Source organism: Myxine glutinosa, chromosome 1 (assembly GCF_964187855.1).
Source record: "Myxine glutinosa chromosome 1, kmMyxGlut1.1, whole genome shotgun sequence".
Lineage (NCBI taxonomy): Eukaryota > Metazoa > Chordata > Myxini > Myxiniformes > Myxinidae > Myxine > Myxine glutinosa.
Window position 1 is genome coordinate 24,258,588 of NC_136261.1, and position 15,922 is coordinate 24,274,509.

Genomic DNA, 15,922 nt, shown 5'->3' on the forward strand with positions numbered 1-15,922 from the left:
TGGTCATCAAAATATATATATTTTAAATATCTTACTCACAGTCAGACAGACAAACAGAAATATATATACAGACTTGGCATTTAATCTGGAATATATTTTTTGTGGGGGTGAACTTACTTTTCAAGATGATTTAGAACCAAAAGTTCATTCGAATTATGTTGAAATTATTCTAGATTTTGTTAATGTGACCTTTAAAAGAAACAAAAACCACATTTGACATTTTGAAGTAAATAAATTGATCCTTGAAAGTGATGTAAACTGATATCGAACTCAATTCACGGACAGTACTGTGTTAAACTTCTGTACGTTTTCCAGAAGTATCTCTTTATTTTGCACATTAGCCAAAAAAAATTTCAACAAAAACAAAAGTTAAATTATGACTGGGATTACGGACAGTAAAATTACAGTTCAGTACTTCGTGTAACCCCCACGAGCATTCAGGAGGGCACGTACACGTCGAGGCATGCTGTTCACAAGATTTGCCAAGGTTTGGTTCAGGAATCGCTTGCCATGCAGTGAAAATAGCCTGCTGCAATTCATGCACAGATGTCGGCTGCTGGTCCAAGATGTCGATTTGACGCGTTAATTCTGCCAACAAGTTCTCTATCGGATTCATATCCGGGGACATGGCAGGCCACTCCATATGCTCTCCACCACGGTCAGCAAGAAAGTGTTGCATCATGCGAGCACGATGAGGCCGTGCATTGTCATCTTGGAAGACAAAGTTTCCTCGAAAGGCTGCACGAGCAAATGGAAGCAATGTTTCTCCCAGAATGGCCCTGTATATGAACTGGTTCAGGTTCCCATTCAGAACAACCAGGTCAGTTTTTCCCCCTGCATGAAAAGCAGCCCAAACGGTCACCCCACCACCTCCAGCTTGGACTTTTGGCCCAATACAATCTTCATTGTAGGCTTCATGCACTTGTCTGCACACTCGGTTGCGGCCATCTTGACGATAGACCAGAAATCTAGACTCGTCACTGAAGGTCACGTGATTCCAGTGTCCTGACTGCCATTGACGGTGCTCTCTGGCCCACTGCAATCGACGCTGGTGGTGTTGTCTGGTCAGGCCTGGCTTTCTCAGGGGATGCCTGACACGATAGCCTGCTTGAACCAGTCGTTGGTTGACTCGCCTTCTGGATACAGGCACATTTGTCAGTTGCTGCCACTCAGCCCGAAGCCGATTATCTGACTTGGTACGGCCATTGCAGACTAACCGGTGCAGCTGGCGATCATCTCTCCTTGTGGTTCTGCGGGGACGTCCTGGCCTCGGTATTGGAGTAGGGACACCCCTCTGAGCATTTCGTTTCAGGATCTTTGACACCTGACCTTGAGTGATGCCATACTGCCGAGCAATAGCACGCTGTTTCATGCCAGAATTTCGTAAAGCCGCCACTCCATGACAAACAGCATTGTCGAGTTGACGGACCATCTCCAGAGGAAGCGGCAATAACTTTTGTAGATGTGCAGCAGTTGTTTTCCACTAATACAGATTGCAACAACCCTTATATACACGATTGTGAAGCCAATCGTCAAATGTACCTGTCCTTACATTTTGTCACGCCACCTGTGATATAATCCTGTTGTTGACTTCTTGCTGCGAAAGACGATCAGTGATATGGTTCTTTTAACAAATAAATCACCGAAGCGTGAAAGAAACTCACCAGATTGATATACTGAGTTCAGAAAGTAAACCCAAGTCAAGAAAAAAAATAATTCCATATTAAATGCCAAGTCTGTAGTAATAATTTTCAAATCATCAGAAAACGTAAATAACCGTACATGGAAGGAGCACACAAGCAACAACAACCACAACCATGAAGACAGCAGCAACAACAACTCAGTTATAAAAGTTCCTTCTTTCACGTGTTTTACATCATTTTGCATTCTCATTGAGACTCACAGGTAGATATGCAATGTGTTTGTAAAGTGCACCATGCTGCCTTTTGATTAAATATGTCAGTAAAGCAATGGGTATAGGTACTGATAGTTGATACGATTCCCTTTCTGCTCCAGGAACTGGTCATTGGTACGACGGGCAACAATTCACAAACATTTTTCCTGTGACTGCAATCCATCCTGGAGCAGATACCTGTCGACTATGTCTCAAGTTGAGGATCCTAGCTACCATCTGTTGTCAATGAGAAACCAGAAAATGTCACACCTTCAGGAGAAGCTACCCAGGTGGGGAAATTGTTGACACATGAAGCTTTTTCCAGGTCTATTTTGATGGAACAGGTAAGAAAACAAAGTGCACTAGATTCAAAATTTCCAATTCCTGTGATTTAAGACATATCTGTACTCAGAAGCAGAATATCAACTTTTGGTTCCTGATGTTTGCCCCGACCTCTGTAACAGGTTGTCATTATCAAGTGAGGTGTGTGTTCCAGGCAACCAGAAACTTGTAGTTATAAACTGTCTCATCTATCCACAGTGCATTCAGAAAGTATTCAGACCCCTTCACTTTTTTCACAGTTTGTTATGTTGCAGCCTTATGCTGAAATCGTTTGAATTCGTTTTTTCCCTCATCAATCTACACTCAATACCCCATAATGACAAAGAGAAAACAGGATTTTAGAAAGTTTTGCAAATTTACTAAAAAGAAAAAACTGAAATATCACATGACAAAAGTATTCAGACCCTTTGCTATGACACTTAAAATTTAGCTCAGGTGCCTCCCATTTCTCTTGATCAGTGGTGTAGTCTACGTGATACGTAGGTATACGCCGTATACCCACTAGGAAAGGTCCAGGATTTCCGTATACCCACTTAAAAATGCATGAGGATACGTAACAACATAGTTTCGTTACGTGTAGATGCATACTGTATGCATTAGTGAGTGTGGTGGTGCTTATGGGGTGTCGCTTCAGGACGGGTGACTATGAGGCTGGAAGGGAAAAATCACAGTATACCCACTACAAAAAACTGGACTACACCACTGCTCTTGATCATCTTTGAGATATTTCTACACCTTGATTGGAGTCCACCTGTGGTAAATTCAATTGAATGGACATGATTTGGAAAGGCACACACCTGTCTGTATAAGGTCTCACAGCTGACAATACATATCAGAGCAAAAACCAAGCCATGAGGTCGAAGGAACTGCCTGCAGAGCTCAGAGACAGGATAGTGTCGAGGCACAGATCTGGGGAAGCCTTCAAAAAAAAATTCTGCTGCATTGAAGGTTCCCAAAAGCACAGTGGCCTCCATAACTCTTAAATGGAAGAAGATTGGATCAACCAGGACTCTTCCTAGAGCTAGCCGCCTGGCCAAACTGAGCAATCGGGGTAGAAGGGTCGTGGGAATCGAGGTGACCAAGAACCCGATGGTCACTCTGGCTGAGCTCCAGAGATCCTGTGTGGAGATGGGAGAAACTTCCAGAAGGACAACCATCACTGCAACACTCCACCGATCTGGGCTTTATGGCAGAGTGGCCATAAAGGCAGTTTCACGAGATTTGCCAAGGTTTGGACAGGAATCGCTTGCCATGCAGTGACAATAGCCTGCTGCAATTCACGCACAGAGGTCGGCTGCTGGTCCAAGTGGTCGATTTGATGCATTAATTCTGCCCACAAGTTCTCCATCGGATTCATATCCGGGGACATGGCAGGCCACACCATATGCTCTACACCTCGGTCAGCAAGAAAGTGTTGGATCATGCGAGCACGATGAGGCCGTGCCTTGTCATCTTGGAAGACAAAGTTTCCTTGAAAGGCTGCACTAGCAAATGGAAGCAATGTTTCTTCCAGAATGGCCCTGTACTTGAAGTGGTTCAGGTTTCCATTCAGAACAACCAGGTCAGTTTTGCCCCCTGCATGAAAAGCAGCCCAAACGATCACCCCACCACCTCCAGCTTGGACTCTTGGCACGATACAATATTTGTTGTAGGCTTCATGCAATTGTCTGTGCACTCGGACGCGGCCATCGTGACGATAGACCAGAAATCTAGACTCGTCACTGAAGATCACATGATTCCAGTGTCCTGGCTGCCATTGACGGTGCTCTCTGGCCCACTGCAATCGGCACTGGCAGTGTTGTCTGGTCAGGCGTGGCTTTCTCAGGGGATGCCTGGCACGATAGCCTGCTTGAACCAGTCGTTGGTTGACTAGCCTCCTGGATACAGGCACATGTCAGTTGCTGCCACTCAGCCCCAAGCCGATTAGCTGACTTAATACGGCCATTGCGGACTAACCCGTGCAGCTGGCGATCATCCCTCCTTGTGGTTCTGCGGGGATGTCCTGGCCTCGGTATTGGAGTAGGGACACCCCTCTGAGCATTTCGTTTCAGGATCTTTGACACCTAACCTTGAGTGATGCCATACTGCCGAGCAATAGCACGCTGTTTCATGCCGTAATTTCGTAAAGCCACCACTCCATGACAAACAGCATTGTCGAGTTGACGGAACATCTCCAGAGGAAGCGGCAATAACTTTTGGAGACGTGCAGCAGTTGTTTTCCACTAATACAGAACGCAACAACCCTTGTATACCCGACTGTGAAGCCAATCATCAAATGCACCTGTCCGTACATTTTGCCACGCCACCTGAGATAATCCTGTTGTTGACTTCTTGCTGCGACAGACAATCAGTGACATGGTTCTTTTAACAAATAAATCACCAAAGTGTAAAAGAAACTCACCACATTGATATACTGAGTTAAGAAAGTGAACCCAAGTCAAGAAAAAAAAATTATAACATATTAAATGCCATCTGTACATATAAAATAAAGTTTTTGTTTGTTTGTTTGTTTGTTTGTCTGCGCGCACTAATCTCCTGAACGGTGAAAGATAGGAGGAAACCTCTAAAACAAAAAATGTCCGGACGGGCCCCTGGAAAGTTATAGGCTAGGTGGTGAGGGCGGTCGAGGCCCACCTTGGCCGGGCTGGGCTCATTTCGCAATTAAAAGCTGAGCTGAATTATAGTAGTCAATTTTCTATGGCCACGAGTAAAAGCAGAATTACAGTAGTAAATTCATTCAAAAATAAACTAAAAATGTCCGGACGGCCCCCGGGAAGGTTAAAGCAGTCGAGGGCGCTTCGGCCAGGCTGGGCCCATTTCGCAATTAAAAGCTGAGCTGAATTATCATAGTCAATCTTCTACGGCCGCAAGTAAAAGCTGAATTATCGGAGTCAATCTTCTATGGCCGTGAGTAAAAGCTGAATTATCGTAGTCAATCTTCTACGGCCGCGAGTAAAAGCTGAATTATCGTTGTAAATTCATTCAGAAAGAACCTGGGCAACGCCGGGTGCTTTCGGCTAGTTTATAATAAGAGGTTCGGGTGGGTTTGGTGAGGTTAGGCTAGGTTTCGATTTGGTTTGGTTTGGTTTGGTTTGGTTAAGGTGTGTCTTTGTGTGTTTGTCTGTGTGTGTGTGTGTGTGTGTGTGTGTGTGTGTGTGTGTGTGTGTGTGTGTGTGTGTGTGTGTGTGCGCTCTGCATGCTTTATTTGTTTATATGTCCCTTATCTCTCCTTCCTTTCCTTCTCATTTTTGTCTATGGAGGGGTGAATCTTGCAAATAGTTTTTGTAGGGATCACCTTGCTGCATCTGGAATGGGTTTGAAGGTGGAGGAGAAGATGAAACCCGAATCCGATCCAGGTTCCTCCTGATGACTCCATCTTGGTCTTTTTGTGTTCCTACTCATACTCCAGTGCTGTATTTGGTCAATTATTTGAAACTTGAAAATTACAATTAATGATGTGTATTTATGTGTTGCAGATTACCTGTTCCAAGGCTGGAAGATACCATCCGGCGGTACCTCAAAGCACACCGGGCGCTGCTTGATGATGACGCATATCGGTAGGTAGATATTTATATATTTTTGAGATGGCACACAAGTCCAAGCCATGCCTGTTTGAAAGTAGAACCAAACCACACCCAATCGTTGAGCATCATACATCCAATCACAGAATCACATGCATGCCTCTGACAACTTATTTTTTGTGCACAAAGTCGAGGCTTATGTAAGAGCTAACACATAAAACACAAAAACATAAATACAAACAAAAACACACATGAACATAATAAATAGAATGTGAGACAAGAGGGGGAGAGAGAGAGGGAAGCACAACGACTGGAATGAACAGGGACATGGGGAGATCTGTGGAAGGGAGAGGGCTGGAGCGGGGTGCATGGTATAAAACAAATGGGCACTACAAGGACTTACAGGAAAGAACTGGAATTTGAAAAGGTGGATTTGGGGTGGATTAGCGGGGGTAGAAGAGGTCAAGGTTTTGGATGTGGGAAGATAAGAGATGGTGGTGAACAGCTGTTTGGAAGACCTTGAGGGAGGAGTGAGATTGAAGAGAGCATGGAAGATTGTTCCAGAGGCAGAAACAAAGAGGAATTAAAGAGTGAAGGTGAGCAGAGTCTTGAATTTGGCAGTATCACCAGAAGAGAGTTGTGGCACATGCTGTGCATCCTACAGGAATATTTGGGGGACAGAACACAGACAGAGCAGGGTGAGCAGGGTGAGCAAGGCCGGAGAGGAGTCGGTCGAAGACAGAAAGACCACCAACCTACCTGTGGTGAGAGAGTGAAAGACCCTTACAATCAGCGACATCGCAGGAGATTCCAATGATTCTAAAAGCTTTGGTTTCAACAGCTTAAAGCCGAGCTTGGTGTAAGGCAGGAGCACCATCCCAGATAGAAGAGCAGGATTCCATAAATCTGCAGATGAAATCTTTGTATGTGGTGAGGAGCTCAGTAGTGCCAAGAAGACTTCGCACGACGGAGGATGCCCAGTCGGCAACTGGCTTTGGAGGCCAGCTTGGAAATGTGGTTTTCACAGTAAAGCTCACGGCAGGTAGTGAGACCCAAAAGCTTGAGTGATAGAATTTATTCGAGAGCATTGTTGAGAAAGTTGATGGGAGGGTTGAACAGATGGTCTTTTTGGAGAGACATGGTGAGAGTGTGAGATTTGTCCGGATTGAAAGACATGTTCCACTTGGTTGACCAGTTTGTGATATTGTCCAGGTCTGCAGAGAGTGAGGAGGGTGCAGACTGCCGATCTGAGGGTTGAGAGATGGAGCGGCTGAGAGTGGAGTCATCAGCAAAGAGATAGAGAGGATTTTCCAGAGAGTCTGAGAGATCATTAAAGAAGACCGAGAAAAGCGCAAAGCCCAGAACACTCCCTTGAGAAATGCCAGCCTGGAATGGAAGTGGAGATGACAGAATTTCATTTAGAGCCACACATTGACTACGACAGGAAAGGAAGTCCGCCAGACATGTGTGGAAGTTTCCATGGATACCATATGAGGAGAGTTTGGTGAGCATGGCGGGGTGCCAGACCATATCGAAGGCAAGAGATACAGTCACGTGAAAAAGTAAGTCCACACCATGTAATGTTTTGACTTTTTCAACATATTTCAACATACAGCTATTTGATCTTCATTTCAACAATATTGATAGATAAAGGTGATATAATACAACAAATATCATGAAACATTTACATGTTGTCGTCCATTGTATAATTTAAATAAACATGAATGCAAATTTTGCATGTGGAAAAAGTAAGTACACCCCTACATTTATCACTCCTTCAAATACCTAAAATTAGAAACAGGTGCAACAGCTCAGGTGCAAATGATTAGAACATCATTAGAGAGGATCTTGGAGGAACCTGTCTTATTTTAACCTCAGACATTTAGTTTGGTTTGCTCTTTGTTGTTGAAGTGTGCAGCGTCACCATGCCTAGATCAAAAGAGCTCTCTGAGGCCTTCAGAAAGAAGGTTATAGATGCCGACGGGTCTGGGAATGGATTTAAAAAGATCGGCAAACAATTTGAAATCAATCATTCGACTGTTCGGAAGATCATCTACAAGGGGAGAAGATTCCAAACAACTGCCTACTTGTTCAGGCCAGGCCGTCCCAGCAAGTTCAGCCCGAGAGCAGAAGGCAAGATGCTGAAAGAAGTCTCTAAGAACCCCAGAATGTCATCATGGGACCTACAGGTAGCTCTTGCCACTGTTGATGTCAAAGTGCACGAGTCTACAATTAGAAAGAGGCTGCACAAATTTGATCTACATGGGAGGTGTGCCAGGAGGAAACCTTTGCTGTCCAGAAAGAACATCAGGGCAAGACTAAAGTTTGCCAATGAACACCTAGGCAAGGACCAGCACTTCTGGAACAATGTGCTCTGGACAGATGATTCAAAGGTAGAGCTATTTGACCACAGTACCAGAAGACATGTTTGGCGAAAACCAAAGACAGCATTTGACCACAAGAACCTGATACCAATTGTAAAGCATGGTGGTGGAAATATTATGGTTTGGGGCAGCTTTGCTGCATCAGGGCCTGGGCAGCTCACCATCATAGAATCCACTTTGAATTCTTCATTGTACCAGAGGGTGCTTGAAGATAATGTGAGGCCATCTGTCGGAAAGTTGAAGCTCAACCGAAGGTATACCTTGCAACATGACAATGACCCAAAACATACCAGTAAATCCACCAAGGAATGGCTGAAAAGAAAGAAATGGAGGGTTCTGGAATGGCCAAGGCAAAGCCCGGATCTAAATCCCATCGAGATGTTGTGGGGGGATTTGAAACGAGCTGTGCATGAAAGAAACCCCTCAAACATCGCACAGAAGAAAGAATTCTGCATGGAGGAGTGGGCAAAAATTTCTCCCAGTCGATGTCAGAGACTGGTAGACAGTTATAAGAAATGCCTACTTGAGGTTGTTTCTGCCAAAGGGGGCAATACCACCGATTAGAGCCAAGGGTGTACATACTTTTTCCACATGCAAAATTTGCATTTATGTTTATTTAAATTATACAATGGACTACAAAATGTAAAAGTTTCATGATATTTGTTATATTATATCACCTTTATCTGTCAATAATGTTGAAATTAAGATCAAATAGCTGTATGTTGAAATATGTTGAAAAAGTCAAAACTTTACATGGGGTGTACTTACTTTTTCACGTGACTGTATGTCAAGGGAGACAGCTCTGATTTCCTGTTTGGCATTGAGGACCTCCATCCAATGTTGAGACAGCAGGAGCAACATGTCCAGGGTAGAATGTCCTGGTCTGAATCCAAATTGATGATCTGAGATCAAGCCTTTTGAGAAGAGGAAGGATTTAATATCAGAAGCGATGATGGATTCCATGACTTTGCTGATGATTGGGAACAGGCTGATTGGTCTGTAGTTGCAGGGATCTGTTTTTGCAACTTTTTGTGTGAAGTGGTAATGCTGGCTGATTTCCAAGCTGATGGCAGATGACCTTGAGAAAAAGAGAGGGTGAATAGAACAGAAAGTGAGCTAGAGCGGCAGCGCAGAGTTTTAGGACCCGAGGGCTTTTTTTTTTTTTTTTTGTATACAAGATCGAGGCTCGTGAAAGGGCGAACATTAATCACACAGAAAGACAAACCGACACATAAAACATATAACATCGGGAGCGGTAGACAAGATGGGGAGAGAGGGGGAAGGACACAAACACAACATTTGAGAGCAGGGACCGAGAGACATGGAGACATTGAGAGATCTGAGAGAGGGCGAGGGCTTTGGGGGGGGGGCATGGGAAGGGGGCGGTGGAAGAGGTATAAAACATATGGACACTGCCAGGACTTCCAGGAAAGAAGTTGGAATTTCAAACAAGGTGGATCTGGGGTGAATTAGCGGGGGTAGAAAAGATCAAGGTTTTGGAAGGGGGAAGATAAGAGATGAGATGGTGCCAGTGCCAGATGGTGCCAGATGGTGCCAGGTGGTGAACAGCTGTTTTAAAGACCTGGAGGGAGGAGTGGGATTGAAGGGAGTGAGGGAGTTTGTTCCAGAGGCGGGAGAAAAGAGGAATGAAAGAGTGAAGGTGAGCAGAGAGCCGAGATTTCGGCAGTTTAACCATCAGAGGGTTGCTGGCAGATCTTGTGCGACCTGTAGGAATATTAGGGGGACAGAGCACAGAGAGAGCTGGGGGTGCAAGGCTGGAGAGGAGTCGGTAGAAGACAGAAAGACCACCTACCTGCCTGCGGTGAGTTAGTGAAAGGCCCTCAGAGATAGCTTCATCGCGGGAGATTCCAATAATTCTGAAAGCTTTGGTTTCAACAGCGTGAAGCCGAGCTAGGTGTGAGGCAGGAGCACCGGCCCATAGGGGAGAACAGTATTCCATTGAGCTGCGGATGAAAGCCTTGTATGTGGTGAGGAGCTCAGGTGTGCTGAGGAAGGACTTCGCATGACGGAGGATGCCCAGTCGGCGACTGGCTTTGGAGGCCAGCTTGGAAATGTGGTTTTCCCAAGAAAGATCATGGCAGATAGTGAGACCCAAAAGCTTGAGCGACAGAACTTCTTGGAGAGGATTGTTGAGAAAGTAGATGGGAGGGTTGTCCAGTCGATCTTTTCGGAGAGACATAGTAAGAGTGTGAGATTTGTCAGGATTGAAAGACATGTTCCACTTGTTTGACCAGTCTGTGATTTTGTCCAAGTCTTCAGAGAGTGAGGTGGCTGCAGACTGCCGATCTGAGGGAAGAGGAATGGAGTGGCAGAGAGTGGAGTCATCAGCAAAGAGATAGAGAGGATTTTCAAGAGAGTCACAGAGATCATTGATGAAGACCAGAAAAAGCACGGGGCCCAGAACACTGCCTTGGGGAACTCCAGCCTGAACAGGAAGAGGAGATGAGAGAAACCCATTCAGGGCCACACGTTGACGACGACTAGAGAGGAAGTCCGCCAGCCATGCGTGGAGATTTCCATGGATACCAAAGGAGGAGAGTTTGGTGAGCAGAGCGGGTGCCAGACCGTGTCGAAGGCACGTGATATGTCGAGGGAGACAGCTCTAATTTCCTGTTTGGCATTGAGGACCTCCATCCATTGTTGAGACAGCAGAAGCAGCATGTCCAGAGTAGAGTGACCTGGTCTGATACCAAATTGATGATCAGAGATCAAGCCATTGGAGAACAGGAAAGATTTCATATCCGAAGCAATGATGGATTCCATGACTTTGCTGATAATTGGGAGAAGGCTGATTGGTCTGTAGTTGCTAGGATCTGTTTTTGCACCTTTTTTGGGCAAAGCGGTGATGTTGGCTGATTTCCAAGCAGATGGCAGTTGACCTTGAGCAAAAGAGAGGGTGAAGAGAACAGAGAGAGGGCAGATAGTGCAGATAGAGTAGATAGAGCGGCAGAGCAGGATGTTAGGAACCGTGGGCTGATGCCATCTGGTCCAGTTGCAGAATCAGAGTCGAGGTTTGACAGAAACTTCTCCACCATGTCAGGAGAGAAGGACACATAGTCCAGGAGTAGCTGGGTTCGACTGGCTGAGGTGGTGTGGAATAAAAAAATATTCATATATATATTGACAGCTGGTAATATTCCTAAATTACATCTCAATGTGATCTTGTGTAAAATATGTTTTACCGTGCAGCGTGAGCAAAGCCTTGGGACTGGACCCAAAATGAGGGACAGAATGTGATCTCCCTGTGTAACTTTTTGGACATGGAACTAGGACAGAAATGCGCTATCTGTGGAATGGCTTTTGTCACCTCTCTGACAAACCCAGGCGCTGGGCGAATTCCTCCTCAGGCAGGTCATGAGAAAGTGACCTTTCTCGGAGGAATTATGTAGTGCTTCTAGTTCCCAATGATAGGCAGCTGTTCCAAAGAGCCTCTAGGGATTTCTGGACAGGAAACAGATGCCTTGCAGGCATCTCGATGTCTGGGGCTATAGGCCTTGGACTGAACTCTGCATCCCAATGCTCTGACATGAAAAGGAGCAAAGTTCTATTTAAACAAGAAGAATCATTGGAGGAAAGAGAGAGACTGGTCATCAAGAGAAGGAGCTCCAGCCACGACCAGCAGAACGACGCGTTGTTATAATCTTGAATTAGTACGTTTATTTATGCAACAGCTCTCTACAGTTTCAATAAAAACATTGACTTGGTAAACAAGTTGGAGTTTCTTCGGGTAAACTGGTTGAGAGGTTTCTAAGTTGGAGTTCGGTAGTAGAGATCATTATTCTTCTACAAATTGGTGGTCCCAGCATGGAGATCGACTGCCCAGGTGTACAAGACCAGGTGTACAAGGTAGGCATCCCGTCTTGTGTCATCTGTACAGTACGATGCGAACCTGCTTAATTGTTCAGTTTTTGTGTGTGTGTTATGTGGTAGGTGGGCAACACCACAAGGTATACCTCTTCGAGGTTTGCGGAAAGCCCCGGGACATTTCAGAGATATCATGACGATTTGTATGATTTTTTTCTTCCCAAAATTTTTAATTCTTTTTTCCAAATTTTTATTTTTAAATTTGTTTTTGATAAATTCTACGAATTCAAAGAGCCACTAACGGACCACGTGGGTCGTTAGAGAAAGGGTGCTGCGTTCGTTCGCTGTCATGTAAAAGTGAAATGGTATACAATATGGTCGACCTGTTGATTTTGTGTATTTTTGTGTATTGTTGTGTGTATTTTGTATATATCTCACGATTGATTCCAGTTAACGTTCTGCATCCTATATCTGCTCGTTTCGTTGGTACACGAATTGTGTCGATTTCCCATTAAAAATAATGGTTGAGATCCCGATTGATTGGAACAATAGAACGAGCAGATAGACGGATGGTCATTGACATTGGAAAAAAAGCGATTTTTTAACGATTATCCAAGGGTTTTTCTCGATAATTAGCGATTTTTTGTAAATAGCGATTTTTACGCGAGCGCTTGTACAGTGTGCCGAAGCACGACAAGTCATTGGGAGGCAGAAAAAGCAATAAAGTGCCCCCCCCCCCAAAAATCGGCTGGCTCGATTTTAAGACATAAATTTCCATTGTGGCACGGATATGGTTTTGCACCTCGTTGAACTGCTAATCCGTTATACATGGACCGATGTTGTGTGCACGATCGAACACACGATATATAAATACAGGGATTTTTCTTTTAATGCCGAGGTTGGAATATAGCACAGTCAGTAAATGCGGTGGACATGGATATCTTTGGCTTGGTTCGAATCCTGTCAGCAAGTGGAATTAATTTTATTGATTTTATAACGGCATCGAACGATCTTCAGACTGTTTGTACGAACCTCGGCTTGAATGAAATTTTGGAACATATGATGCCAGCCGATACGCCCGTTCAAATAACACCCAGTGGGTTGATTCATTCATTATACTATTGAGGATCGAGCTTTTCACCAGGTCCCGTTGTTCACATATTACATACGGGATCGGAAGCAAAAAAAATTTCAATGTAACCTCCACATCCACATCATTCATCCTCTCCTGCCCCACCCCCCCCCACCCCCCCAGCCTTACTCCTCCCAACCCTCCTCTCCTCTGTGTTACGGATTCCGGATATAGGTGAATTACTATTCAGGTCATTGCTTATTAATGTTTATTCTATTAAAGGTTGATGTGGTTAAATGGTTAGAGGCGCTCCTGATAACAGGAGACCGGAAACGGGATGGTGAACCGGAAGAAGAAAACAAGACACGAGGTCCTGGAGAAGCGGCGATCTTCTTCTTCCTCGCCCAGCTCCGACGCGAGCGGTGTCGATATTGATTAGCGTGGGGAACGCTGAGTTTGAAAAGCCCATCTGGCGAGAGGAGTTACCTGCGCGGGGTGATTGCCTGTTATGTGTCAGGTTGCCGTGGCTTCCTGGAAGGAACCAAGTGTCCGGCACTGTTCGCCTCGACGCCTCCGAGGGCGTGTACGGGTCGCACCTGGGGCCTCGCGCGCTTTGCGAGCCGCGCTTTGCTTTGCCCGCTTTGCTTTGCAAGGAGGTGTGCGCTGCAGCAGCTGTTCCCGGTACGTGACGTGCACGTTTGGAGCACGTCAGCCAGGGGTCCGTTCAACCGCCCGTGTGCGGAGAAGTCGACCTTCACCTTGGTCTGGAGGGGCCCAGAGACATTGTGAGGGACAGTGACTATTGAGGGGTCATGAGTGGGGAAAGGGGGGAAATATATGAGATGGCCATCTTAGTAATATTGTTGATTGATTGTTGATTGCTGTTGATGGATTGAGAATATATTATTAATTAATCCGGATCCTTGGTGTGGGGTTGCTTATTGACCTGAATTGTTTGTGTCTTTCATATTGATTGCATTACGAAAGCGTATAAATCGTATATCTTTCTGGCGGGGTCCTCCCACGGTCCGGGGGTCACCAAGACCAGGTAGTTACCGGGAGGACCAGGTAACATCTGCCCCATCCCTTTGCACTTCTCCCTCCTCCCCCACCATACCTTTCTCTTCCCAATCTACGTGTATTACCTGTCCTGCCCTCCCCTTTCCCCCTCCCTCCCGCCGTCAGCTCCCCCTCCCCTCAAACCCTTATTGCAGTTTGTCCCAGCTTGTCCCAGCTTGTCTCTATCTTGTCTTTGTACCCTCATCCACCCCTCATTCTTCCCATCCCTTCTTCATACCCCCCCTCACTCCTCTGTGTGTGTCCCCCCCCCCCCCTCACTCCTCTGTGTCTTCCCTCCATTCACTCCTTTGGGCTTCCGCCCTTCCCTCCTCCCTCCTTCCATTTCCCGCCCCCTCCATCCTAACTGTAATCCTCACCCGAACCCCATCCCACCATCATCCAACTCCCTGCCCACCCCCTTCCCTCCTATGTCCCTTTCCCCCTCCCTTCTGTCAGCTCCCTGCCCACCCCCCCTTCCCTCCTGCGTCCCTTTCCCCCTCCCTTCTGTCAGCTCCCTGCCCACCCCCCCTTCCCTCCTGCGTCCCTTCCCCCCTCCCTTCTTTTTCTATTCTTCTTCTTCTCCCAATCTACCTGTTACCTGTATTCCTGATGCCTTCCCCCAACCACCCTCCCGCTCTTTGTGTAATATGACATTTTCACCTGTAATCATCCCTATATCTGAATCCCGATTAGGAAAATTTCCAATTTTTTAAAGGGTTTTTATTGCAGCTGCCATCTTGGATGACAGTTAAATTTTACTCGATCAATATGAAAATTGATGAGAGGCAATCCCATGTTACGGGGATGTATAATTTTTATAAGGCAGAGCCATTGAATGTAAATTTGATAATTTCATATTTTCACCTGTCAAACAGGTGTTTTAACCTGTCAAACAGGTGTATTCTCACCTGTTGTTTTGTCATCAATATTATTAGAGATCATCTCTCCTGTTTTTCTCTTTTTCCTTCTCTTTCTCTTTCTTTGTTAGCCCCCTCTCTTTGTCTCAATCTTTCTGTCTCCCTTTCTCTCTCTTCATTTCTCACTTGATCTCACAGGTTGAGGCTCATACAAGAGCTAATGTAATTAAGCACCATGCACCTTGCTGTGAAAATTTATTTTGGATTCGGAATGCTTCGTTTGTTCCAATTGATGCATGGGGTGGAAATATGTCTTGCAGGTAAACGTTATTGTTTTTCCCTGAACCCCTTGTCATGAGATGTTATGTCTTCATTTTAATTGTTTATTATAAATCAATATTAATATGTTATGTAGGTAATATTATCATTGACACAGAAATCAGGATTGTGGATTTTTGCCAGGATTTTTTCTCAGTGATTTTAAGATTGCTGTGTTAAAACAATTATGATGCCTACACCATGTCATTAATGACATGATTATGATTTTACACACTTGCACAGGTGATGTTGCACCTGTGATGGAAGTTTTCTGTCATTCATATTGTTGCGGATTTGAGAATCTTGTTGTAAATATCACCCTGAGTAATGTAATGATTTCTTGTAAATACCTCAGCTTTGTGTGTAAAGGTCAACGGTCGTCCCCCTAGTTAGTCCATATACATGCACGTAGGCCACCATATACCCTTCTAAATAGTTATTTCCTTATTATGTGTATTAGTTTAAGGCTGTGTTTCCCATTAGTTGACTCTGCATTGCATTGAATTGAAATAAGGTAGAATCCCCTTTCAATTGCATTGCCTGCATTACCAACTGCATTCGCCGCTATTGCCATGTGGTCAAGCCTCGGAGAAGAAAGGCGTGTCTCCACCTCGTAATACGAAGGAGAAGTGAGCCAGCCCCGATCAACC

General features: G+C 45.2%; 2 protein-coding genes across 3 annotated transcripts in view; one reads left to right on the forward strand and one right to left on the reverse strand.

The window, feature by feature from the left end:
- Nucleotides 1-15,922, reverse strand: part of LOC137416116 (carnitine O-palmitoyltransferase 2, mitochondrial-like) — a 1,201,140-nt gene that overhangs the window by 890,831 nt on the left and 294,387 nt on the right. The gene's annotated exons all lie outside the window — the stretch shown is intronic.
- Nucleotides 1-15,922, forward strand: part of LOC137412767 (carnitine O-palmitoyltransferase 2, mitochondrial-like) — a 79,766-nt gene that overhangs the window by 11,447 nt on the left and 52,397 nt on the right. For both annotated transcript variants that reach the window (XM_078769521.1, XM_078769575.1), the window contains exons 2-3: nt 2,017-2,184; nt 5,713-5,793. In XM_078769521.1, coding sequence (XP_078625647.1) covers nt 2,017-2,184; nt 5,713-5,793 — 249 coding nt within the window. The remainder of the gene's footprint in view (nt 1-2,016; nt 2,185-5,712; nt 5,794-15,922) is intronic.